We start from the raw sequence: 20,789 nt of genomic DNA on the forward strand, positions 1-20,789 counted from the left end.
ACTCCTACATTGATCTTCTTTCTTTTTCGTTTTCCTTTTCCTACCCCTCCCCTCTCCACCACACTCCCACCCCCTCCCCCAGCATTTCTCTTTCCTTTATTTTGTTTTTTTGCTGCTAGCTAACAGGTAATTTATCTCACCTGTAACAATCTCCTTGTAGTTGTTCCACTCATAATTTACTTTTGATCTTCCAAATAGCCTCCAAATCTCTTTGTTCTCTCCTCCCCTACCTTGTCTATTCTTTCCTTCTGGTTCCCCTTTCCATTGTTGCTCCAGTACCAGGAGTCACATGTTCGACTGCACTGCTCTCCCAGTTGACTGTGGTGCTTGCTGGGACTTACATGCTTTAGTTACAGTCCTTGAGCCTACTTTGGTTGACACCGGGGTTGCACACTCTTGGCTCTGACATATTGGAGCTCACACACTTGGTTGTGGCATAGGTGTGCTAGGATCAGACCCAGCTTGGGACAGCTCTGGGGACTTGACTCAGAGCCTCATGCCTGGGAGACGGGAGTTGTGCTACTGATCTGGTCTTCAGGTTTCCAGCTAGTCTGTTAACTTTTATTTCTTCTCGCCTCCGATAATATAGGAATCATTTCCTGGGCCAGGTTGCTAGCTCCAAGGGCTGGAGCACGGACTTTGCATGCATCAGGCTCAGGTCCAATTCCTAGCACTGCTTGGGCCCCTAAGCATGGCCAGAAATGACCACCAAGATCAAGCCAGGAGTAACCCGTGAGCTCTGCTGGGTATGGACTATCAAAATGAACTATTTCCTTCAGTTGCTAGCCATTTTCACTCTTGCTCAGCCTCTCTTTGAAAATCCACATCCTAAGAGCTGACAGAAAGCCAGCAGGTAGGGCACTTGCCTTGGACATGGTCAACCTAGCTTCATTCCCCAGCACCCCCTATAATCGTGAGTGCCACCAGGGGTGATATCTGAGCATAGAACAAGGAATAGGCCTTGAGCACCACTGGGTGTGACTCCCCAAACCAAAAATAATAGTAAATAAAATCCATGTCCTTTTTTTCTTTCGTTTCAGACTTCGTGTGTTTAACTGGAGCCCACGAAGAAGCATCTGGGAAGAGGCAAAGCCCAAGGAGATCGCCAACCTGTATACTGTCACTGCCTTGGCCTGGAAGCGGGATGGCTCAAGACTCTGTGCGGTGGGTGCTAGTGACCTATCTGCGTTGATGGTTTTCTCCAACAACGGGACAGTCCTGACTTCCTCTGAAGTACTCTGTCCTGACTCTGGAAAATCTCCCCTTCCCTTTGGAACCTAAAAACATACCACATAAGACAGGAAGCAAATTCATTCTTGGAGGCCAAGAGAGACCAGCTGTCATCTGGGGTCCAGGTTTTCCTTTCCTGCCAGCTTTTCAGTTCCAAGCCTAGATGTTGGGAGTGCATAGTGGGCTAATGACCAAGCCTGCTGATACTCTGTCCAGTGGTACTAGTCAGTAGGTGCTCTGCAGGAACCAGCTAGTGTCTAGGATGGAACTTTGGGCCTGCACATGCTAGGCCACCACACTAGCCCTTTGAACTATATCCTCATCCTGGGCACTGAGATTTTGAGGGTTCTTCTAGATCACCTTCCCAAGTTGGTATGCCATTTACATTGCCCTGGGTGCTATCACTTTCTCTTCCAGGGCACACTCTGTGGTGGAGTGGAACAGTTTGACTGCTGCCTCCGAAGGAGTATTTATAAGAACAAGTTTGAGTTGACATATGTAGGACCCAGCCAGGTAAGCAGCTGAAGCCCGCTGACCCTAGGTCTTTCCCTGGCTAACTTGTCCTTGTAATTATTCCCTGGCCTTCTGGTCAAATAGCCACAGGGTGAATTTAGACCTCTAGGGTATTCTGGGTTCATGCTGTAGTTCTTCTGATTTATTATAAGGAAAGGTTTAAGGGCTATATCCCATGTGGACCCTGAGTCCTGCCAGGAGTGATCCCTGAGCACAGAACAAGGAAGCAAGCCCTGAGTACAGCCAAATATTGCACCCATACCCATCCCCACCAGAAAAAAAAAAGTCTAAGGGATACATATTTCTACCTAAAATTTCTGGTTTAGGGACTAGAGAGATAGTACAGCAAACCAACCCAGATTTGGTTCCTAGAACCTCTGCTCCCACAGCCCTGTCAGGAGAGATCTCTGAATTCAGAGGTAAGAGTAGCCTTGAGTACATCTGGTGTGATCCCAAAACCGAAAACAAAAACAAAAAAGCACATACACACACAAAAAAACTTTGGAGGCCATAGCAATAGTACAATGGGCAGAATGCTTCCCTTGCACATGGAGGACCTGGGTTTGACCTCTGGCATCCCATATGGTTCCCCAAACATCACCAGGAGTGATCCCTGAGCACAGAGGCAGGAGTAACCCCCAACCAATGTAGGTGTGGCCTAAAATCCCAAAAGGGGAAAAAAATAGAAATATGCTTAGCAGTATAGTGTGTCCTTTGCTAACATACACTCTATTGTTAGCCATATAAGCAGTATTGCTAATATAATAACATATTAGTTATATTGCTAATATATGTAGCACTGTAGCACTTTCTTCCCTTCATTCATCGATTTGCTGAGGCGGGCATCAGTAACGTCTCCATTGTGAAACTTACTGTTACTGTTTTTGGCATATCGAATACATCACGGGTAGCTTGCCAGGCTTTGCTGTGCAGGCGGGATACTTTCAGTATCCTCCCGGGCTCTTGGAAGGGACAGAGGAACCGAACCCAGGTCGGCCGTGTGCAAGGCAAATGCCCTATCCGCTGTGCTATCGCTCCAGCTAATATATAACATTATAAACCATAGGAGGCCTTGCATTCTATCCCCAGCACAGAAAAAATACATTGATACTGGGCTGTAGTGATAGTATAGCAGGTAGGGCTTTTGCCTTGCACACAGTCGACCCTGGTTCGATCCCCAGCATCCCATATGGTCCCCTGAGCACCACCAGGAGTAATTTCTGAGTGCAAAGCCAGGAGTAACCCCTGTGCATCACCGGGTGTGACCCAAAAAGCCAAAATTAAAAAAAATATTAATAAACTTCTTTGCCTATATTCTCTCAAGTGCGAGAATTGATGAATAGTATACAAGGATGAATTCTGTTGTCTTAGGCCTCTCCGCCCACCGTATACAACACTGCTAGCTAGTTTCTTAGTTCCTGAACCCACTTTTCTCTGTTTTCAGCATCTTCTATCTTTTCCGTTTGTCTGTTACTCATTTGTTCTTCAGTTTTTCCTTTTTCTCCGAAATCATTTATCCATTCTTTGTGTGCCAGCATAATTAGGCACTGAGAATGCAGAGGTCAAGGGACTGTATCACACTGTCCCTTGGTTGAGATCATTTTAACAGAGGTGAAAAGACTTGTCAAAACTGAACACAGTGCTCACTGGCAAAAGTTGTTAAGTGCTTATACAAAGAGCTCCAGAAACATAGGGGGACAGGTTGGATTTTTCTTGTAGAACTTGCATCATATGTATTACAAGTTTCAAGAGATAAAAACTTAGGGCTGAAGAGATGTTACAGCAGATAGGGTACTTGTCTTGCATGTGGCTGCCTAGATTCAATCCGCAATTCCACATAGAGTCCTTCAGCCCTGCCAGGAGTGATCCCTGAGCACAGCCAGGTTAGCGCCAACTACACTCCCTCAAAAATTTTTTTTTAAAAATTTAAAATATATATATGTGTATATATGTGTATATATATGTGTATATATATATATATATAGAGAGAGAGAGAGAGAGAGAGAACTAGTTCATGAAAGCGTTTCCAAATCATTGAACACTACAGAATGGGAGGTCGCATTCCTATTCCTAGTAGCATCCTTTGGATGTGGGGAACCCTAGCAGCTCGGACTGTCTCTTCCCAGGTGATTGTTAAGAATCTGTCATCCGGGACCCGCGTGGTTCTTAAATCACACTATGGTTACGAGGTGGAGGAGGTGAAAATCCTGGGAAAGGAGCGGTACCTGGTGGCGCACACCTCAGACACGCTACTGCTGGGGGACCTGAACACTAACCGCCTTAGCGAGGTAAGGGGAGCAGGGGAAACCCCATGGGAAGCCCTGCCGTCCTGGTGAGGCAGCCTGGCTCCAGAGAGGGAGACCCTTTGGGTCAGAAGCTTGGACTCTCATACCCCACTGTGGGGCTGCTTTAAGCCATCCCCCAGAAACCTAGGAATGAGGGCACAGTCTGACAGAGAATTGTTTTCGTGAATTGTCACCCATCCCCCAAACTCAGCTCTCACAGGTTCATCCTGCCACTCCCTCCATGCTGTCCTCATCCTCATTCTTGCTGACTTCTCTCCACACAGGTCGCATGGCAAGGATCTGGCGGCAATGAGAAGTACTTCTTTGAAAATGAGAATGTGAGTGCTATCACTTTCTCAGTGCGCCTCCTCCTAGCTCCTGTTTCCAAAGACTGGCAACAGGAAAAGGCAGTGAGGAAAGGACAGCACATGAGAAAAGTTGGGAGTGGCCCTGAGAGACAGTACAGGGGGTGGAGCACAGGCCTTGCATGCAGCTGACCCAGGTTCCTTCCCTGGCACCACACATGAGCACCTGCACACCACCAAGGAGTAAAGCCTGAGCACCACTGGTCGCCCCAAAGAAGGGTGAGGTGGGGAGTTGACAGGGAACGTATATTAGGCAGAGGAATGTGACGAGAAAAGTAGGGGGGGTCTGGGGAAATGGCTCAAAAGATTGGAGCATCTGCTTTGCATGCAAAAGGCTGGATTTGGTCCTCAGCGCCACATGGTCCTAGGAGTGGCCTGAATACCGTGCCAGGAATAGCCCTTGAGCACCACCTGATGCCTGATGTGGCTCCAAAACAACATGAAGAAAAGTGAGGGTCCTTCTGAAGTGACAGTAACTGTCCCCGTGGTTTCTTGCCAGAGCCTCCTACCTGTAACGGTTCACTTCACCCCCAGGTGTGCATGATCTTCAATGCGGGTGAGCTGACTCTGGTGGAATATGGCAGCAATGACACCCTGGGTTCTGTCCGCACTGAGTTCATGAATCCGCATCTCATCAGGTGACCCTACAAAGTTCTCAGTCTTTGATACCCTGAAGAATTCCTTTTAGTCTTCTGTCTCTTGTGTTCGCAGATTACCCTAAAAAATTGTATCCCATCGGCTACTCAGAGCCCTTAATGAATGTCCCTAGTGCCCAACCCTGCTTGGCCTGACCTCCCCCTTCATATTGCAGTGTCCGGATCAATGAGCGGCATCAACGCGGAATGGAAGAGAATAAGAAACTGGCTTATCTTGTTGACATTAAGACTATTGCTGTGGGTAAGTGGGACTTGTATTTCTTAGGATAGAGAAGGGCAGGTTAGAAGAAGGTGGGGCCAGTGGTGGGGTGTCCTGGGTAAAGATGCAGTAGCTTTGTACTTCAAGACTCTGGAAGTTATCACTGTTGTAACCTTGTCACCTAAACTTCAAATGAGAATAGTGAACTTCAAAATGAAAAACAAAATTCCTGAAAGTTGAAAATAAGAAATAAACTTGAATTTTTTGGGGGTGTGTCACACCCAGCGATGCACAGGGGTTACTCCTGGCTCATGCACTCAGGAATTACTCCTGGCAGTGCTTGGGGGACCATATGGGATGCTGGGAATCGAGCCCCGGTTGGCCCTGTGCAAGGCAAACACCCTACCTGCTGTGCTATTGCTCCAGCCCCTAAACTTGTACTTTAAATAACAAAATTAATGCTTAGGGGCCAGAGAGATAGTACAATGGTTAAGGCATTTGTCATGCATTTAGCCAACTCTGGTTTAATCCCCGGCATTGCCAATGGTCCCCTGAGCACCGCCAGGAGGACCCCTTTAGTGCAGAACCAGGAGAAGCCCTGAGCACCCCCAGGTGTAACCCCAGCAACCGCCTCCCTCCCCACACATAGATGTTTACAGCCTCCATATCACAGAATTGTGGAAGCTAGATTATTCAGGTATCTGAGATGCCAGGTAAGTGAAGGACCCCACTCCTACAGGAGATACGATAAACCTTTAAATACGTCGTTGGGTGGGGAGAGAATACAGGGATGAATGCACTTGTCTTGAGTGCTGCCAACCTTGATTTACTTCCTGGAACTTCATATGGTCCCCTAGTACCACCAGGAGTGACCCACTAAGTACTGCCAGGTGTCACCCAAAAGCCAAAACCCAAAATGGTACCTACTTTGTATGAAAAACTTGGGCACTGGGGCTGGAGAGATAGCACAGTGGGTAGAGCGTTTGCCTTGCACGCGGCCAACCCAGGTTTGATTCCCAGCATCCCATATGGTCCCCTGAGCACTGCCAGGAGTAACTCCTGAGTACAGAGCCAGGAGTAACCCCTGTGCATCGCCGAGTGTGACCCCAAAAGCAATAAATAAATAAATAAATAAATAAATAAATAAACTTGGGCACTGATGACTAGTGCCATATGTACAGTGTTCGCTGTTGTTCATATTAATACTTTTACTTGTATACCCATACTCAGTACTGTCAGTCCTGACATTTCATCTTTGCTGTATCAATGGACATGGACTTGTTGATTTTCTCACAGTACAATATTACAGTACTCTCAGGCATATCTTTAGAGCAGAAGTGCTGCATCATGGAGAGAGAGTAGCTCTACTTTCATTGGTTATGTTCAACTTGCTACCCAGACAGTCGTAGAGGCTGATGTTCCTGCCACAGTGAGGGTCCCCATTGTCCCCATCCTCTTCAGTACTTGAACAAGCCTGACCTCACAGTTCTGACCAGTGAGATCAGTATGTGAAATAATACTGCACCCTCTGTTTATTTGCTTATTAGCCATTTGGACTACTCCTTTGAGCTGTCAGCTCATTGCCATGCTCATTTGGAGTTTTGGGGGGTTTTTGTTTGTTTTTTGGGTCACACGCAGTGATGCTTTGGTTCTGCACTCAGAAATTACTCCCGACTTGCTTGGGATAGGATGTGGGATGCCATGGATCAAACCTGGGTTGTCCACATGCAAGGAGCTTTACCTGCTATACTATCACTCTGGCCCAACCATGCCCACTTATAATAGGTTATTTTTTTCTTACTGACCTGAAATTTTGTGTATGTATGTGTGTAGTCTTTGAATGTTATTTTCATTGGGGTTAGGCTTACCTTCTCTCTTCTTTTAGGCAACTTTTAGTATTGCGACATTTTAAATTTCATTTGATTTATTGTGGAAGTGAGGGATGGGATTGCCTCCCAAGGAGTTCTTGGGGGAATCCAGGAGACACTTCATCAGGATACACTTCTAGGATACACTTCATCAATGCTCAGCCATCTGGACCAGATGGTTTGATGCTAGAGCCCAGGGATGTGGTGCTGCTCAGGCTGGCAGTTCTTGGAGGCCTCAAGGGCTAGACTGGACGATGCTTGGAAGGCTATGAAGTGCTGAGGATTGAACCGGGTCAGGCACATAAGGCATGTATGCCTGGCTCTTGTTTCATTGAATTTATTATTTTACCTATTTTTGTGATGCCAGGGATCAAACCCAGGGATTCAATTGTGAAACTTTTTTTTAAATAAAACAATCCAGGGATTCAGTTTGCGTGAGACAGGTGCTGTGCCACTGTACATATCCCCGGCACTATTTTTTTTTTCTGGTGTCCAATGTATCACTTTTTTTTTTCTCTCTCTCTTAAATGTAGGAGTACTACTATTTATTCAGTCACTGATTAAGCAGAAGCTGAAGCAGGCATAAACTCCACATTGCATTTTTTAAAAATTTTTATATTTTATTTTCATAAAGTTGTTCACAATAATTGTTTACAACCAACATTTCAACACCAATTCCACCACCATTGCACCTTCCCACCACCACTCAAGCCTGCCCCATAGGCAGATGTTAAATAATTTATTTTGTATTGCCTGTTAAGAATAGCATTAGGTGTTGTGTAGCTGCAAAAGTGGCCATACATTTCAGTTCTAAAATTTTTTAAATATTTGGGTCCTGGGGCTGGAACAATAGCACAGCGGGTAGGGTGTTTGCATTGCACACAGCCCACCCAGGTTCGATTCCCAACATCCCATATGGTCCCCCGAGCACCGCCAGGAGTAACTCCTGTGCATTGCTGGGTGTGACTCAAAAAAAAGCAAAAAAACAAAACAAAATAAATATTTGGGGTCCAGAGGCATCTCTGCAATATGCTGCTCTCTTCCAAGATTCATTTGTGAGTCTCTGATTCATGACCGTGAATGCACTAAAATGACCTGATTTTGATCTCTTTCTCAAGACTTATTTATGGGTCTCTGAAGCAAGGCTGAGCCGAAGGTGGTTCACATCTGGCTGCTGATGCTCTCGCCCCACAGGTACAGGTTGACCTTCTGGGCAGCACTGTAACCCCACATTGTATAACTTCTTTGTAAATTAATTTTCTGGGGGCAGTGCTTGGGACTCCTCTAGCTGAGCTCAGCAAATGCTCATGACGTTGTTCAGGTGTCCACTCAGTGCTGTTCTCAAAGTCCAGCCTCCTTTATGACAAGCCTGCATTCAGCGTCTCTCTGTATCACGTGGGTTTTTTGTTTGTTTGGGGGCTATATCCAGCAGTGCTCAGGATTTACTCAGGTTCTGAGCTCAGAGATCATTCCTAACAGATTCAGAGGACCATATGGGGTGCCAGGGATCAAACCCAGGAATCTGTTTTTGAGCATGTCGGTGGGATCTAAATTTATTTTTTCCATGTGCATAACCCTTTACGAGAGTCCATTCTTTACCCTCTAATGTATAACGTTAACTTTCATCTAATTTACTCTCAGATTGCTGAACTGAGAAATGGCAAGATCTCTAACAGTGGTGATAATATAATCCATTTGCCTGTTGGCAACAGCAGAGAAGCCTGGGGGCTTTGGACAAGGCCTTGACACTAAATTTCATCTTCATTGAATATCAACTTCGAATCAAACTAAAATATTAATCCTCCTCACCGAACAGCCTAACCGTATAGTCCGTGGTTCCTCCTGTTTTATCCATGTGCCTTCAACACTATTTGCTCCCACTGCCCTTCTTTCACAGACAAAAGTGCAGGCAGAGCCTTGGACCGCCCCTTATCTTCAAGGTCTCTCTCTCATGTGCTTAGCTCAGCCTTCATTTGCTCAGTGCTGCCTCCCAGTGTACATCCTGAGTAGTAAAACCCATTGTACCATACGTTCTTATCTGCTGCAAGACAATTCCAGAATTCCTGGAGAAACCACATTTCTTGATGAGTCTGGCCCTATTGAATTAATTTCAATAATTGCATAGATTAAACAAAACCCATACAATATTTTTTTTAGTTAGGGGACCATAGAGATAGTACAACAGGTAGGGTGCTTCCTTGCATGATTGATTTTGACTGATTCAATCGCTGGCGCTCCATAGCCACGCCAGGAGTGATCCCTCAGTGCAGTTAGGAGTAAGCCCTGAGCACTGCTGGGTGTGGCCCCAAAACAAAAACAATCAATCAAAATAAAAGCCCCTGAGCAAACTTGTGTTGGCCATTTGAATACTACATTGACATACTCTAGGCCACCGCTTCTTAAAAGGTGAGTTGCAACCCTGTATGAAGTTTTGTAACTAATGTGGGAGTTTAGAAAATTGTGACAGTATAGAATGTCTCTGGATATGCAGCCACCAAAAATCAAATCTAGGGGCTGGAGCCTGGCCAACCTGGGTTCGATTCCCAGCATCCCATATGGTCCCCCAAGCACCGCCAGGAGTAATTCCTGAATGCAAAGCCAGGAGTAACCCCTGAGTATTGCCAGCTCTGACCCAAAAGGAAAAAAAAATCAAGTCTAAATAGAATGTGTGATGAATCCTTGGTGTTCTGGTGGTGCTCAACCTGCGTTGCATTTGTCTAGAAAGGACCAGAAAGATAATACAGTGGGCAGGGTGCTTGATTTTTACATAGCTGACTAGGGTTCTATCCCCAGCACTACATATGATCTCCCAACCCTGCAAGGAGTGAGCCCTAAACACAAAGCCAGGAGTAAATCCTCAGCACAGCCAGATGTGATCTCAAAAAAAAAACAAAAGAATAAAATAAGGAAAATTAAAAAGAAAGAAAAAGGGTGACAAATAGAAAGAGTTTACAGAACCTGTGTTTAGGTTAATGCAGCATTCTTTTCTTTTTTTCCGTTTTGGGTCACACCCAGCTGTGCTCAGGGGTACTCCTGGCTCTGCCCTCAGGAATTACTCCTGGCGGTGCTTGGGGGCCATATGGGATTGAATCTAGGTTGGCTGTGTGCAAAGCAAATGCCCTACCCGCTGTACTATCGCTCCAGTCCCCAATGCAGCATTCTTAAAACCTTACATTTGCAGGCCACTGTGTGTTTCAGATATTACCACCATGTGTCCTGGATTTGACCACTGTGTGTCACGGATATGACCACCTTAGTCTCTCTTTTTAACTGTGTCTCCTTTACTCTGCAGTGGATCTGATTGGTGGCTACAACATTGGCACCATCAGCCATGAGAGCCGTGTGGATTGGCTGGAACTTAATGAGACCGGGCACAAACTCCTCTTCCGGGATCGGAAACTCCGTGTGAGCATGGTTACTAATGCCTTAATCACTGGGCAGTAGAGGGTGTGGTGCTTGGTGCTACCAGGGATCATGCTATGCCACAAGCATAGCAGAAACCAAAGAATGAACAACTTTTGTTTGTTTTTGTTTGGGGGCCGCACCCAGCAGTGCTCCGCGATCACTCTTGGCACGCTCAAGGGACCATATGGGCTGGGAATTGTAGTGCTGGGAATTGAACCCAGGTGGGTTGCATGCAAGACAAGCACCCTACCCTCTGTATTATCACTCCAGCCCTCAACCTTTTATGTAGCATCCCAGCATGCCTTAAAGATTAAAGAGATTATATCAGGAAGGCACCAAAGTCAAGACTTGAATTAGGGGGTTGGTTTCTCTGACTATTCAGTCTGTGACCTGTGAAACTTCCTCATACCTAGCTGACCTTTGACCAAGCATACTGCTCCAGGGCTCTGCTCTGTCAGTCCTGAGAGTGCTGAGAACAGTCTCCTCCTGGCCTTCCTGGATCAGGTCTCCACCTGCCAGCAAGCTTGGAGGCAGAACTTTTCCAGTGTTTTGTTTATTTTTAGTTTCTTTTTTTTTTTTCTTTTTGGGTCACACCCAGTGATGCACAGGGGTTACTCCTGGCTCTGCACTCAGGAATCACTCCTGGCGGTGCTCAGGGGACCATATGAAATGCTGGGAATTGAACCCAGATCAGCCGCGTGCAAGGCAACCGCCCTACCCGCTGTACTATATTTCACTTTAATGGAAAGACCACATTACAAATTTCCAGACCATTTCATTTTTCTTCTGGCTTTCTGTATGTGCTTCAGACTGGCAGCTCTGGCCCAGAGTTAATTCTAAGAATGCAAGTATTGTTTTTATCAAACGTGAATGCCTAGGGTATAGATCTTTGCTCTTTTGGTCATTTTTTTTTTCTTTTTGAAAGAAATTTTATGAGAAGGGAAAGAGATGCTAATGCACTCAAGAGAGAACACGGGCTTTAGAGAGAGGAGAGTGCCCCATGAATGAAAGAGGAATTACACACCCCAAATTGGGGGGCAGCTGATTCCAAAAAAGAAGGCTCCTGATCTGTCATCTGTTACTTGTTGAGTCAGGATTCTCCAACTCAAGATAACCAACAAGGGTTGTTTTGAAATCTAGCAGGCAGGGCTGGAAATGTGGCTCAGTCACCCAGTTGTTGCTGTGCATGCTTGTGACCTGGGTTCAAATTGCCCACACCAGAGAATGGAAACAGTGAAATTCAGTGTGTCCCTGACTGTAGGTTTAGTTCATTACATCCCACTAGGAGGGGAGCGATCAGCATCCCAAGAGGCCCCATTGCCCCTTCTCACAGTGTTTTCCACCTCTCCTCTCTCCAGCTGCATCTGTATGACATTGAAAGCTGCTCTAAGACAATGATCCTCAACTTCTGCTCCTACGTGCAGTGGGTCCCTGGAAGCGATGTGCTGGTGGCTCAGAACCGAAACAACTTGTGTGTGTGGTACAACATTGAAGCACCTGAGAGGGTCACCATGTCCTCTATCCGGGTATGTTGGCCCCAGGGTACCCTAGAGATTGACAGTTATTTGATTTCCTCTGCCCACAGCCCATTATCATGGTGACTTATTATAGTTCCCTAGTCAAGCTCCAACCCCTTCCCCATAATGGGCCAGGCTGAGGAAGGTCCTCTCACACTCCAGACCTTCTAGGAGATCCGGGAGCTGGGGTGCAACTCCAGTACGTTCAAGAATTCACCATGTCATCGTGGAGAATTCTCTCAGGCTGTAAGATCCCACCAGGAGAGGCAGTTCTGTCATCACTTGTGTACTGATCTCTAGTTTTAGACCATCAGAGTTTCTCAAACTGCACATTGTAACCTATTCTACTCCCACCAACCCCATGCATGCCCAGCCATCTTTTGGAATCTAGGGGGCACCATGGAAACTGCAGCTACTTTGGGGGCTGAGATGTCTGGGGCAGTGAGGAGGGAAAGTGTGAGGCTTATAGTCTACCATTGAGCTGGACATCTTCCCACATTCTCTCTCTCCCCCTCCCTCTTCCTCTCTTCCTCTCTCCCTCTCCCTCCCTTTCTCTCTTTTTTTTTTTTTTTTTTTTTTGGTTCTGGAGCCACCCCTGGCTGTGCTCAGAGCTTACTCCTGGCTGTGTGCTCAGGATCTCTCCTTGATGGGTTCAAGAGACCATATGAGGTGCCGGGGATTGAACTGGGGTAGGCTGCATATAAGGCAAGTGCCTTACTCAACTCTCATGCCCCTCTCTCTTTTATTTATTTTTTTTTTTTGGTTTTGGGATCAGGGCTTACTTCTGATTCTGTATTCAGAGATCACTCTTGGTGGTGGTCCAGGCACTACCTGGAGCGCTGGGGATTATACCCGGGTTAGTCGCATGCAAAGCAAATGCCTTACCCACTGAACTATCACCCCAACCCCTTTTGCCCCACTTTTTTGATATGAAGATTCCACATCCTATTTCTGTTATGGTTTTCTTGTATTTAAGTTTACTTGTATTTCTTTGTTTTGGTTTTGGACCACATCCTTTGTTCCTTGGCCTTTTCTTGCTCTACAGTCAGGAATCACTTCTGGCAGGGCTTGGGAGACCATAAAGGGTGAGACCATCAAAGCTGAAGGGTTTTGTTTTTATTTTCACACCCCGTGGTGTGTGAATCAAACCCAGGGTTACCTGCACCTTATGTGCAGTACTAGCTCTGTAGACCCTTAAATTTGCATTTATGTAACCAAAGCTTAAATTTAGCCAACATTAGGCTCCCCCCTCTGCCATGAATAATATAAGGACTTTTAAACTTTTGACTTCCAGGCTGGAGCAATAGTACAACCGGTAGAGTGCCTTGCACACACATAACCGGCCTGGATTTGATCCTTGGCACCCCAGACAGTCCCCTAAGTTCCACTAGGAGTGATTCCTGGCTTAGAGTGTAGAGCCAGGAGTAAACTCTGAGCACCACTCAGAGTTTTTTTTGGGTGTGAAAACAAAAACAAAACCCTTCAGCTTTGATGACCTTCACTTTCCCATAGTTCTCGTTCTTTGTCCCCAAAATTAGTTATGATGATGATGGTGATGATGATGATATGATTGATGATGATGATGATGATGATGGTTATTGGACCCCACCCAGCAGTGCTCAGTGTTACTCCTGGATCAGCACTCATCCATCACTCCTGGTGCAAGTGCCCGACCAGCTGCACTATCTCTCTGGCCCATTATTTTATCTAGACAAAATGTGTTTGAATTTCCCACCAAGGCACCAGCTTCTTTTCTTACCCTTTCTTTTTGCATCATTGATTCTTCATGCCCCCCTCCCTCCAATATATTTTTGACCATGATTAGCTCTGCATTTTATTTTTAAAGTACTAGAGTATTATTCTATATATACTGCCATCACTGCTATGACATTTATCTGCCCACCATTTAGAGTGCCATGTCCCCCCTTCCCCACATCTTAGAGCACTGTTCTAGTATACTTTTATTCCTGAAGAAGCTCGTTTAGGTGCCAGAAAAATAGCTCAATAAGCAGAGAGTATGCTTTTCATTCTAGTGACTGGGGTTCAGTTTTGGGTACCCCATGATCCCCAGAGCACAGAATGCCAGGAGTAGCCTCTAAGCGACATTAGGTGTGGGCCCACAAATAAATTTTCATCTAAACTGAGAAATCTGGGGTCATAGAGTTAGTATAATGGCAGGGTGCTTGACTTGCATGTGGCTGACCCGGGTTCAAGTCCCTGGCACAGCATAGAGTCCCCTGAGCTCTGCCAGGAGTGATCCCTGAGCTAGGTATAAGCCCTGAGCACTGCTCGGTGTGGCCCCAAAGCCGAAAAACAGAGAGAAAAAGAGAGGGAGAGACAGAGACGAAAGATTGAATTGACTTTTAAGCAACTCATGACTCTGCAGTATCCCATGTAGCGAGTAGTATGATGCCAGAAGCGGGTGTAGGAAATGGAAGATTTCCAGCAAGCAGGAAGAAAGATTATTCCAGGCATAGCCACTGTCCTCAGTGAAGGCATGAGGGTCTTACGCAGATTCGCTCACTCATGCAGCCCTGGAAACTCAAGGCTACTTTAAATGTCGGCTTAGGGCGTAGAGAGATAGTGCAGCGGGCACGGGGCTCACTTTGCACCCCTAGCACACACAAGGTTCCCCACCACCCTCCAGGAGTGCTCTGACTATAGATCGCAGGTAAGCCCCGCACACAGCTGGGTATCACCCCAAAACCCAAAAAATAGACTCTTAAAAAGTGAAACCTACCTGGTGGCCATGCTGGGAGCAGAAGCAGAGGCTGTGCTCAGGTCTCTGCTTACAGGACCAGCAGCCACGAGTGAACTTTAATCTCAGAATGGCTCCAGAGATAAGGGGTGTATTTGCATAGACAAGTGCAGGGAAAACAAGGGCCATGCCAGTCCCTGGAGGGGCTTGTGAGCTTGGCTGGGCTAGGGGTTCCTCTGCAGCGAATCAGAGGAGACCCTAACCTGGAATCTGGCGGGCTGGGGTGGGGGGATTGACTTTTTACAGGGTGATGTTATAGGACTGGAGCGGGGTGGGGGCAAGACTGAGGTAATGGTGACCGAAGGAGTGACCACAGTGGCCTACACCCTGGATGAGGGCCTTATCGAGTTTGGAACAGCCATTGATGACGGTGACTACACCCGGTGAGGGGCAGGGTGCCAGCCAGTGAGGGAGGGGAGTTTGGTTCTGAGGGAAGGGTGTCGGGAGGGGTATAACACTGGGCCCCAGCTACCCAGGGGCGGTTAGATACAAAGGGTCAGGATTAACCTGGACATAGCCTCCCCTGCCCTGCCCCCAGAGTCCAGCATCTTCCTGAGCCTGACTTCCTCCTGGGCTCTGCTTCCCACCTCCCCAGGGCCACTGCCTTCTTGGAGACACTGGAAATGACCCCAGAAACAGAGGCGATGTGGAAAACGTTGAGCAAACTGGCACTCGAAGCCAGGCAGCTGCACATTGCCGAGAGGTGAGATGGAGAGGTGGAAGCAGGGCACCAGGCTGGAAATGGGCTAGTCGCGGGGCCCTTTCCCCGTGGGCCGCTGCCCTCAGTCAGTGGGCAGGCGCTGCTTCCCTCGGCGTGCCCACGGCTGTTGCCAAATCTTCCCTATACATGCCTGGGCTGTGGGCTTCTCCTGTGGTACCTAAGCTCCCCCTTTCCACGTTTGTAACCCCACAATCCCTGCAGCACATGTCCATTCAGTGTCCGAGGTGGGACTGTGCCTAGATGGACAGACCTGGGACTCCAAGCACCTGGGACTCAACGGCGGCTCCATTTACTAAACAGCGTGTGTGACCTGGAAAGTTACTTTGCCTCTCCAGGCCTTGGTGTCTCCATTTGCACAGTGCAGGGTGGGTAGGAGGGCCAGAGTGATAGAATAGGAGGTAAGGGACTTGTGTGCACTGACCTGGTCCAATCCCCAGCACCACCTGAGCACCACCCGAGCTCGGTCCTAAGCATGCAGCTAGGAGTAGTCACCAAGCACCGCCACATGTAGCCCCCAACAGGATAAAATAAAACAAAACGAGTAGGAAACTGGTGAGAACCTCCTGGAACGGGAACAGTGTGGGGGAAGAGCAGCGAGTGTCCTGTGTATTGGTAGTGTCCCTTAGGCTGACCACCTACATTTGCCACCAGAGCCCGCCCGGAGTCCCTCTTCTCATACCCACCCCACTTTCCCTCTTCCCCCTCAGCTTCACAGTCAGCAGGTCTGAGAGGCCCAGATCAGGGGCCTTTAGAACTTGTGATCACTTACCTGTCCTGCCCCCTTCTTCCCCCGCAGCCCCCCCGGCAGAACAGCACACTTTCCCAAGGGCAGTTTCCAGAAGCCTGTGATCAGTCCCCTCGGGGCTGTTCTGGTGCCTCACAGTCCATTTGCTTCACAGTGGCGAAGGCATTTCTTTAAAATACACCGAAAAGGGGCAGAGAGGGACTGGAGCACATGCCTAGAGTTTGACCCCAGCCCCACATGGCTTCCCGAACCCCTCTGGCTGTATACAAAGGACCATTTCAGCAGTGCTCTAAAACAAAACCCAAACAAAGGCCTGGAGAGATCGTCCAAAGGGCTGAGCATTTGCTCAGCATATCAGAAGCTTGGGTTCTGTGAGAACTGCTGAGGGACACCCCAAGCACTGCCAGGTGTGGCCTAGAAAACAAAAACAAATAAACAACAAAATCTCAAACTTGGGCTGGAGTGATGATAGTATGGCAGGGAGGCCTTTTGCCTTGCAATCCACTACTTCCTCTGCCTGGAATAAGATGTGTGCGCCTTGCCTGCCAGTGCTCAGGGCTCACTCCTGGCTTTGTGCTAAGGCTTAGGCAGGGTTTCAGGGACTGTGTGTGGTGCCGGAGATTGAAATGGGGTTCGCTGCGTACAAGTCCCGCTCCTTCCCTGCCACAGTACCATCTAGCCCAGTCCTCTTGGTTCCTGCCCATAATACCACCCTTTTCTCTTGCATCCTCCCAGATGAGATGCTGAGTAGCTCCAGGTAAGCTCACTCAGAGCTGCCCCTGATTGTCTGGTCCATGTGACCTCTGCGTGTACAGTGGAGGGCCAGTTCCCCCATTAACAGCCACTCAGAGCGTGTCTGTAGCATTAGTGTGTCACCGAGACCTGATCACCTTTCCACGACTATTTCCGTACTCCAGGTGCTTTTCTGCTTTGGGCCATGTAGCAAAAGCTCGGTTCCTGCACGAGACCAATGAAATTGCAGATCAAGTGTCTCGGGAATATGCAAGTATTTTCCTCCTGCTTAATTTGATCTCTCAGCCACACTTTGCCCCGCGTTTCCTGGCATTTCTTCTACCATCTGCCATCCTGGTATGCCCTCTGCCATCCTCAGATCACAACCTCCAAACGCAGAAGCAGTTTAGCTTCTCCAGTTTTATGTCCACCTCCCTCTGGCCTTCCTGGCTCAGCTCACAGAAAGAGAGGTGCCCACAGGCCTGGCACAGCGGGCAGAAATCCCCTTTTCCCCCACAGGGTGGAGAAGGAACGGACTTTTATCAGGTCCGAGCACGTCTCGCCATGTTGGAGAAGAACTACAAACTAGCAGAAATGATCTTCCTGGAACAGGTAACGGAAAGAGGCAATCAGAGAGAAGGGGAGTGAAAACTCAGGAAAAGAGGTTGAGCTTCCTAAAGTTTGGGGAGAACTTGTAGAAAGATCATTTGTTTCCACTCCTTCTTATCCTCCTGTTCCACCATGCAGTTCCTTCTCTGACAACCCCGTCACACCCCACCCTGAACCTGTTCATGCCTTCCTTGGAGGTCAGCCAGGTTCTGGTGGGGGTAGAGGGTGCTATGCCCTATCCACCTTGAGGTACCCTCTCTCTGGAAAATTGCTTTGGAAGGGGCTGGTGCAGATAATGGGCCCAAAGGCTGAGCTGCCTTTATTTTCGCAGTAAACCTGCCTCGGCTCATGTAGGAAGTAAGGCCAAGGCTCTTTGATCAAGCTCGAGCTGGCGCTTTAAGCCAGTTTAGGTGGCCTTCCCAGCCGATTTTGATCCTCACCTCTTGGTGTCCCCCACGTCCCTCTAGAACGCTGTGGAGGAAGCCATGAACATGTACCAGGAGCTGCACCGTTGGGATGAGTGTATTGCTGTGGCAGAGGCCAAGGTACCAGCTGCATTCACCTCAGCCATTCCATATCCCAGTCGCCTGGTGTTGTGGAGGCTGCTGGACCCCCGTTGCTGCAGGCACTGGGGTGGGGGAACAGCCGCGGTAACCGAGAAGGTGGCGTGTGTCTTGCAGTGGGATTGGAAAAGCCTGGGAGGCAGCAGGGCGGGAAGGGGCGCTGTGATCCCATAGCCCTCACGCCCTCCTGTTGCATGCCCAGGGGCACCCCGCCCTGGAGAAACTGCGCCGGGGCTACTACCAGTGGCTGATGGACACTCAGCAGGAGGAGAGGGCCGGGGAGCTGCAGGAGAGCCAAGGCGATGGGCTGGCAGCCATCAGCCTCTACCTCAAAGCCGGGCTCCCTGCCAAGGCCGCGCGGCTAGTGCTCACCCGGGAGGAGCTGCTGGCCAACACGGAGCTGGTGGGGCACATCACCACCGCCCTCATCAAGGGCGAGCTGTATGAACGGGTACGGCCCCCTGGCCCTTCCTCCACCTTGGGAATTGGGGGCCAACCCTTGAGTCTTGGGGTCCCGAGAATTGTCATTGCATTCTGTTTGTTTCTCAGGCTGGGGATCTCTTTGAGAAGATTCGAAATCCACAGCGGGCCCTGGAGTGCTACTGTAAAGGCGGTGCATTCATGAAAGGTGCCAGCCCCCGCACCAGCCGGTGCCACCCCATAGACTCATCCCATGGCCCTGGCGCTGATCTGGGGGCATCTGCTGTGAGGCGGGGACTGTTTCCATTCTGTCTTGCACCACTCCCTACCTCTTTCCATCACTCATTTCCCCGTCTCTTCCCTGGCAGCGGTGGAGTTGGCGCGCTTGGCCTTCCCGGTTGAAGTGGTGCGCCTGGAGGAGGCGTGGGGCGACCACCTGGTGCAGCAGAAGCAGCTTGACGCAGCCATTAACCACTACATAGAAGCTAGGTAGGGTGACGTGGGGTACACGGGAGACGGGGCATGAGTGAGGCGATGGTCAAAGACGGGCAGGCAGCCAGTGGAGGCTGCAGTGGGCCTGGGATGTCTCCCCCTCAGTCACCTCCTCTTCCCCCCACCCCCACCTCTGCCCACCGTGCCAGATGCTCCATTAAGGCGATTGAGGCGGCCCTGGGTGCCCGCCAGTGGAAGAAGGCGATTTACATCTTAGATCTCCAGGACCAGAACACGGCGTCCAAGTACTATCCTCGTGTGGCCCAGCACTACGCATCTCTGCAGGAGTATGAGGTGAGGCAAGCTCCAGGCTGCTGCAGCCTTAGGCTGTGTGTCAGGCCAGGAGGAGGGGTGCAGGCAGACCATGTGGAGGGGATGCAGGGGGCCACAAGGAGTGGGTGAAGGCAGGCCACAGGAGGGCAGGCAGGCTGGCTTTCTGGGGTCCAGCTGCCTCCCCCCATGATGCCACCTGCCCCCACTGGGGAAGCCAGAAGCTTCTTCCTCAGAGATTTTTTCCCCACTGCACGCCACCCTGACGCAGCCTTCTCCCCGATCCATCAGTGGGTCTCCAGCTCTTTCCAGTGGCAGGAACAATTTTCCACAAATTTCTTTGAGCAAAGAATTGCCTTGTAGGCCAAATGGTGAGGCCATTTTATTTTTTGATTTTTGGGGCACAGCCAGACGTGCTCAGGGCTTACTCCTCACAGAACTCAGGAACCCTATGGGGTGCTGGGACTCTGACCCACGTTGGCCATATGCAGGCCATGTGCTGTGCCTGCTGTACTCTCTCTCTGGCCTTCAGGAGGCTCTTTTATACCCCCACTGAATCCTCTCATAGCATTTGGGGCTGGTCTTCCTTACTTGTTTTGGAACCTCCCAGTGGTGCTCAGGAAGCCTAAGGCTTGGGCATTTCTTGGTTCGATGCAGTAGTCTGAGGCTAAGGTACTGCTCAGCTCCTCGGTATTGGTTACCCAGGACCCTGTAGAGTGAGGGGAAGCAGGCCTACACCAGTGAGGTCCAGGTGGTATCAGGATTTAAACTCAGGTCGAGCACATACTAGACACGTGGCCCAGTCACCATCCTATGTCCTGGGCCCCCTTGTTTTGACAAAGCACCAGAAGATCCAGGATACCCTGTTTTTATCCAGCCATGGTAGCCCAGACTCAGCTCCTTTCAGGAGGTTTCATTCATTTTGTGTGTGTGTGTGTGTGTGAGGTGGGGGAGATCACATCCAGCCATGCACAGGGATTAACTCCTGGCTCTGCACTCAGAAATTACTCCTGGCTATGCTCAAGGGACCATATGGGATGCTGGGAGTCGAACCCGGGTCAGCTGCGTGCAAGGCAAACGCCCTCCTCACTGGACTATTGCTGCAGTCCCTGATCCCTTTTATTTCACCCTTTTTAAAAGTATTAAAAATATTGTAGGGCATTTACCTTGCACGAGGCCAACCTGGGATTCGATTCCCAGCATCCCATATGGTCCCCCAAGCACCACCAGGAGTAATTCCTGAGTGCAGAGCCAGGAGGAACCCCTGTGCATTGGGGAGGGGAGGAGAGGAGAGAAGAGGAGAAGCACCTGCCATAGAGACAGGTGGGGGGTGGGGGTAGGGGAGGTGATGAGAGGGAACCTGCAGACACGGATTCTAGGATGGGTGTTGGAACGCTGTGTGACGGAAATCCAATCAGAAACAGCTGTGTAAGGGTATCCC

General features: G+C 49.0%; 1 protein-coding gene across 3 annotated transcripts in view; it reads left to right on the plus strand.

Annotated features, from left to right (window-relative positions):
* Positions 1-20,789, plus strand: part of IFT172 (intraflagellar transport 172) — a 46,345-nt gene that overhangs the window by 13,102 nt on the left and 12,454 nt on the right. For 2 of the 3 annotated variants that reach the window (XM_056122337.1, XM_056122345.1), the window contains 17 exons: positions 1,041-1,164; positions 1,648-1,743; positions 3,870-4,031; positions 4,313-4,366; positions 4,928-5,031; positions 5,205-5,290; positions 10,409-10,521; positions 11,880-12,047; positions 15,043-15,179; positions 15,392-15,499; positions 17,180-17,264; positions 17,514-17,606; positions 18,071-18,148; positions 18,369-18,617; positions 18,716-18,794; positions 18,955-19,075; positions 19,228-19,372. In XM_056122337.1, the coding sequence (XP_055978312.1) occupies positions 1,041-1,164; positions 1,648-1,743; positions 3,870-4,031; positions 4,313-4,366; positions 4,928-5,031; positions 5,205-5,290; positions 10,409-10,521; positions 11,880-12,047; positions 15,043-15,179; positions 15,392-15,499; positions 17,180-17,264; positions 17,514-17,606; positions 18,071-18,148; positions 18,369-18,617; positions 18,716-18,794; positions 18,955-19,075; positions 19,228-19,372 (2,002 nt within the window). The remainder of the gene's footprint in view (positions 1-1,040; positions 1,165-1,647; positions 1,744-3,869; positions 4,032-4,312; positions 4,367-4,927; positions 5,032-5,204; positions 5,291-10,408; positions 10,522-11,879; positions 12,048-15,042; positions 15,180-15,391; positions 15,500-17,179; positions 17,265-17,513; positions 17,607-18,070; positions 18,149-18,368; positions 18,618-18,715; positions 18,795-18,954; positions 19,076-19,227; positions 19,373-20,789) is intronic. The other variant, XM_056122352.1, reaches the window with a different exon arrangement.

This window comes from Sorex fumeus, unplaced genomic scaffold, assembly GCF_029834395.1.
Source record: "Sorex fumeus unplaced genomic scaffold, SorFum_2.1 ptg000006l, whole genome shotgun sequence".
Taxonomy (NCBI): domain Eukaryota; kingdom Metazoa; phylum Chordata; class Mammalia; order Eulipotyphla; family Soricidae; genus Sorex; species Sorex fumeus.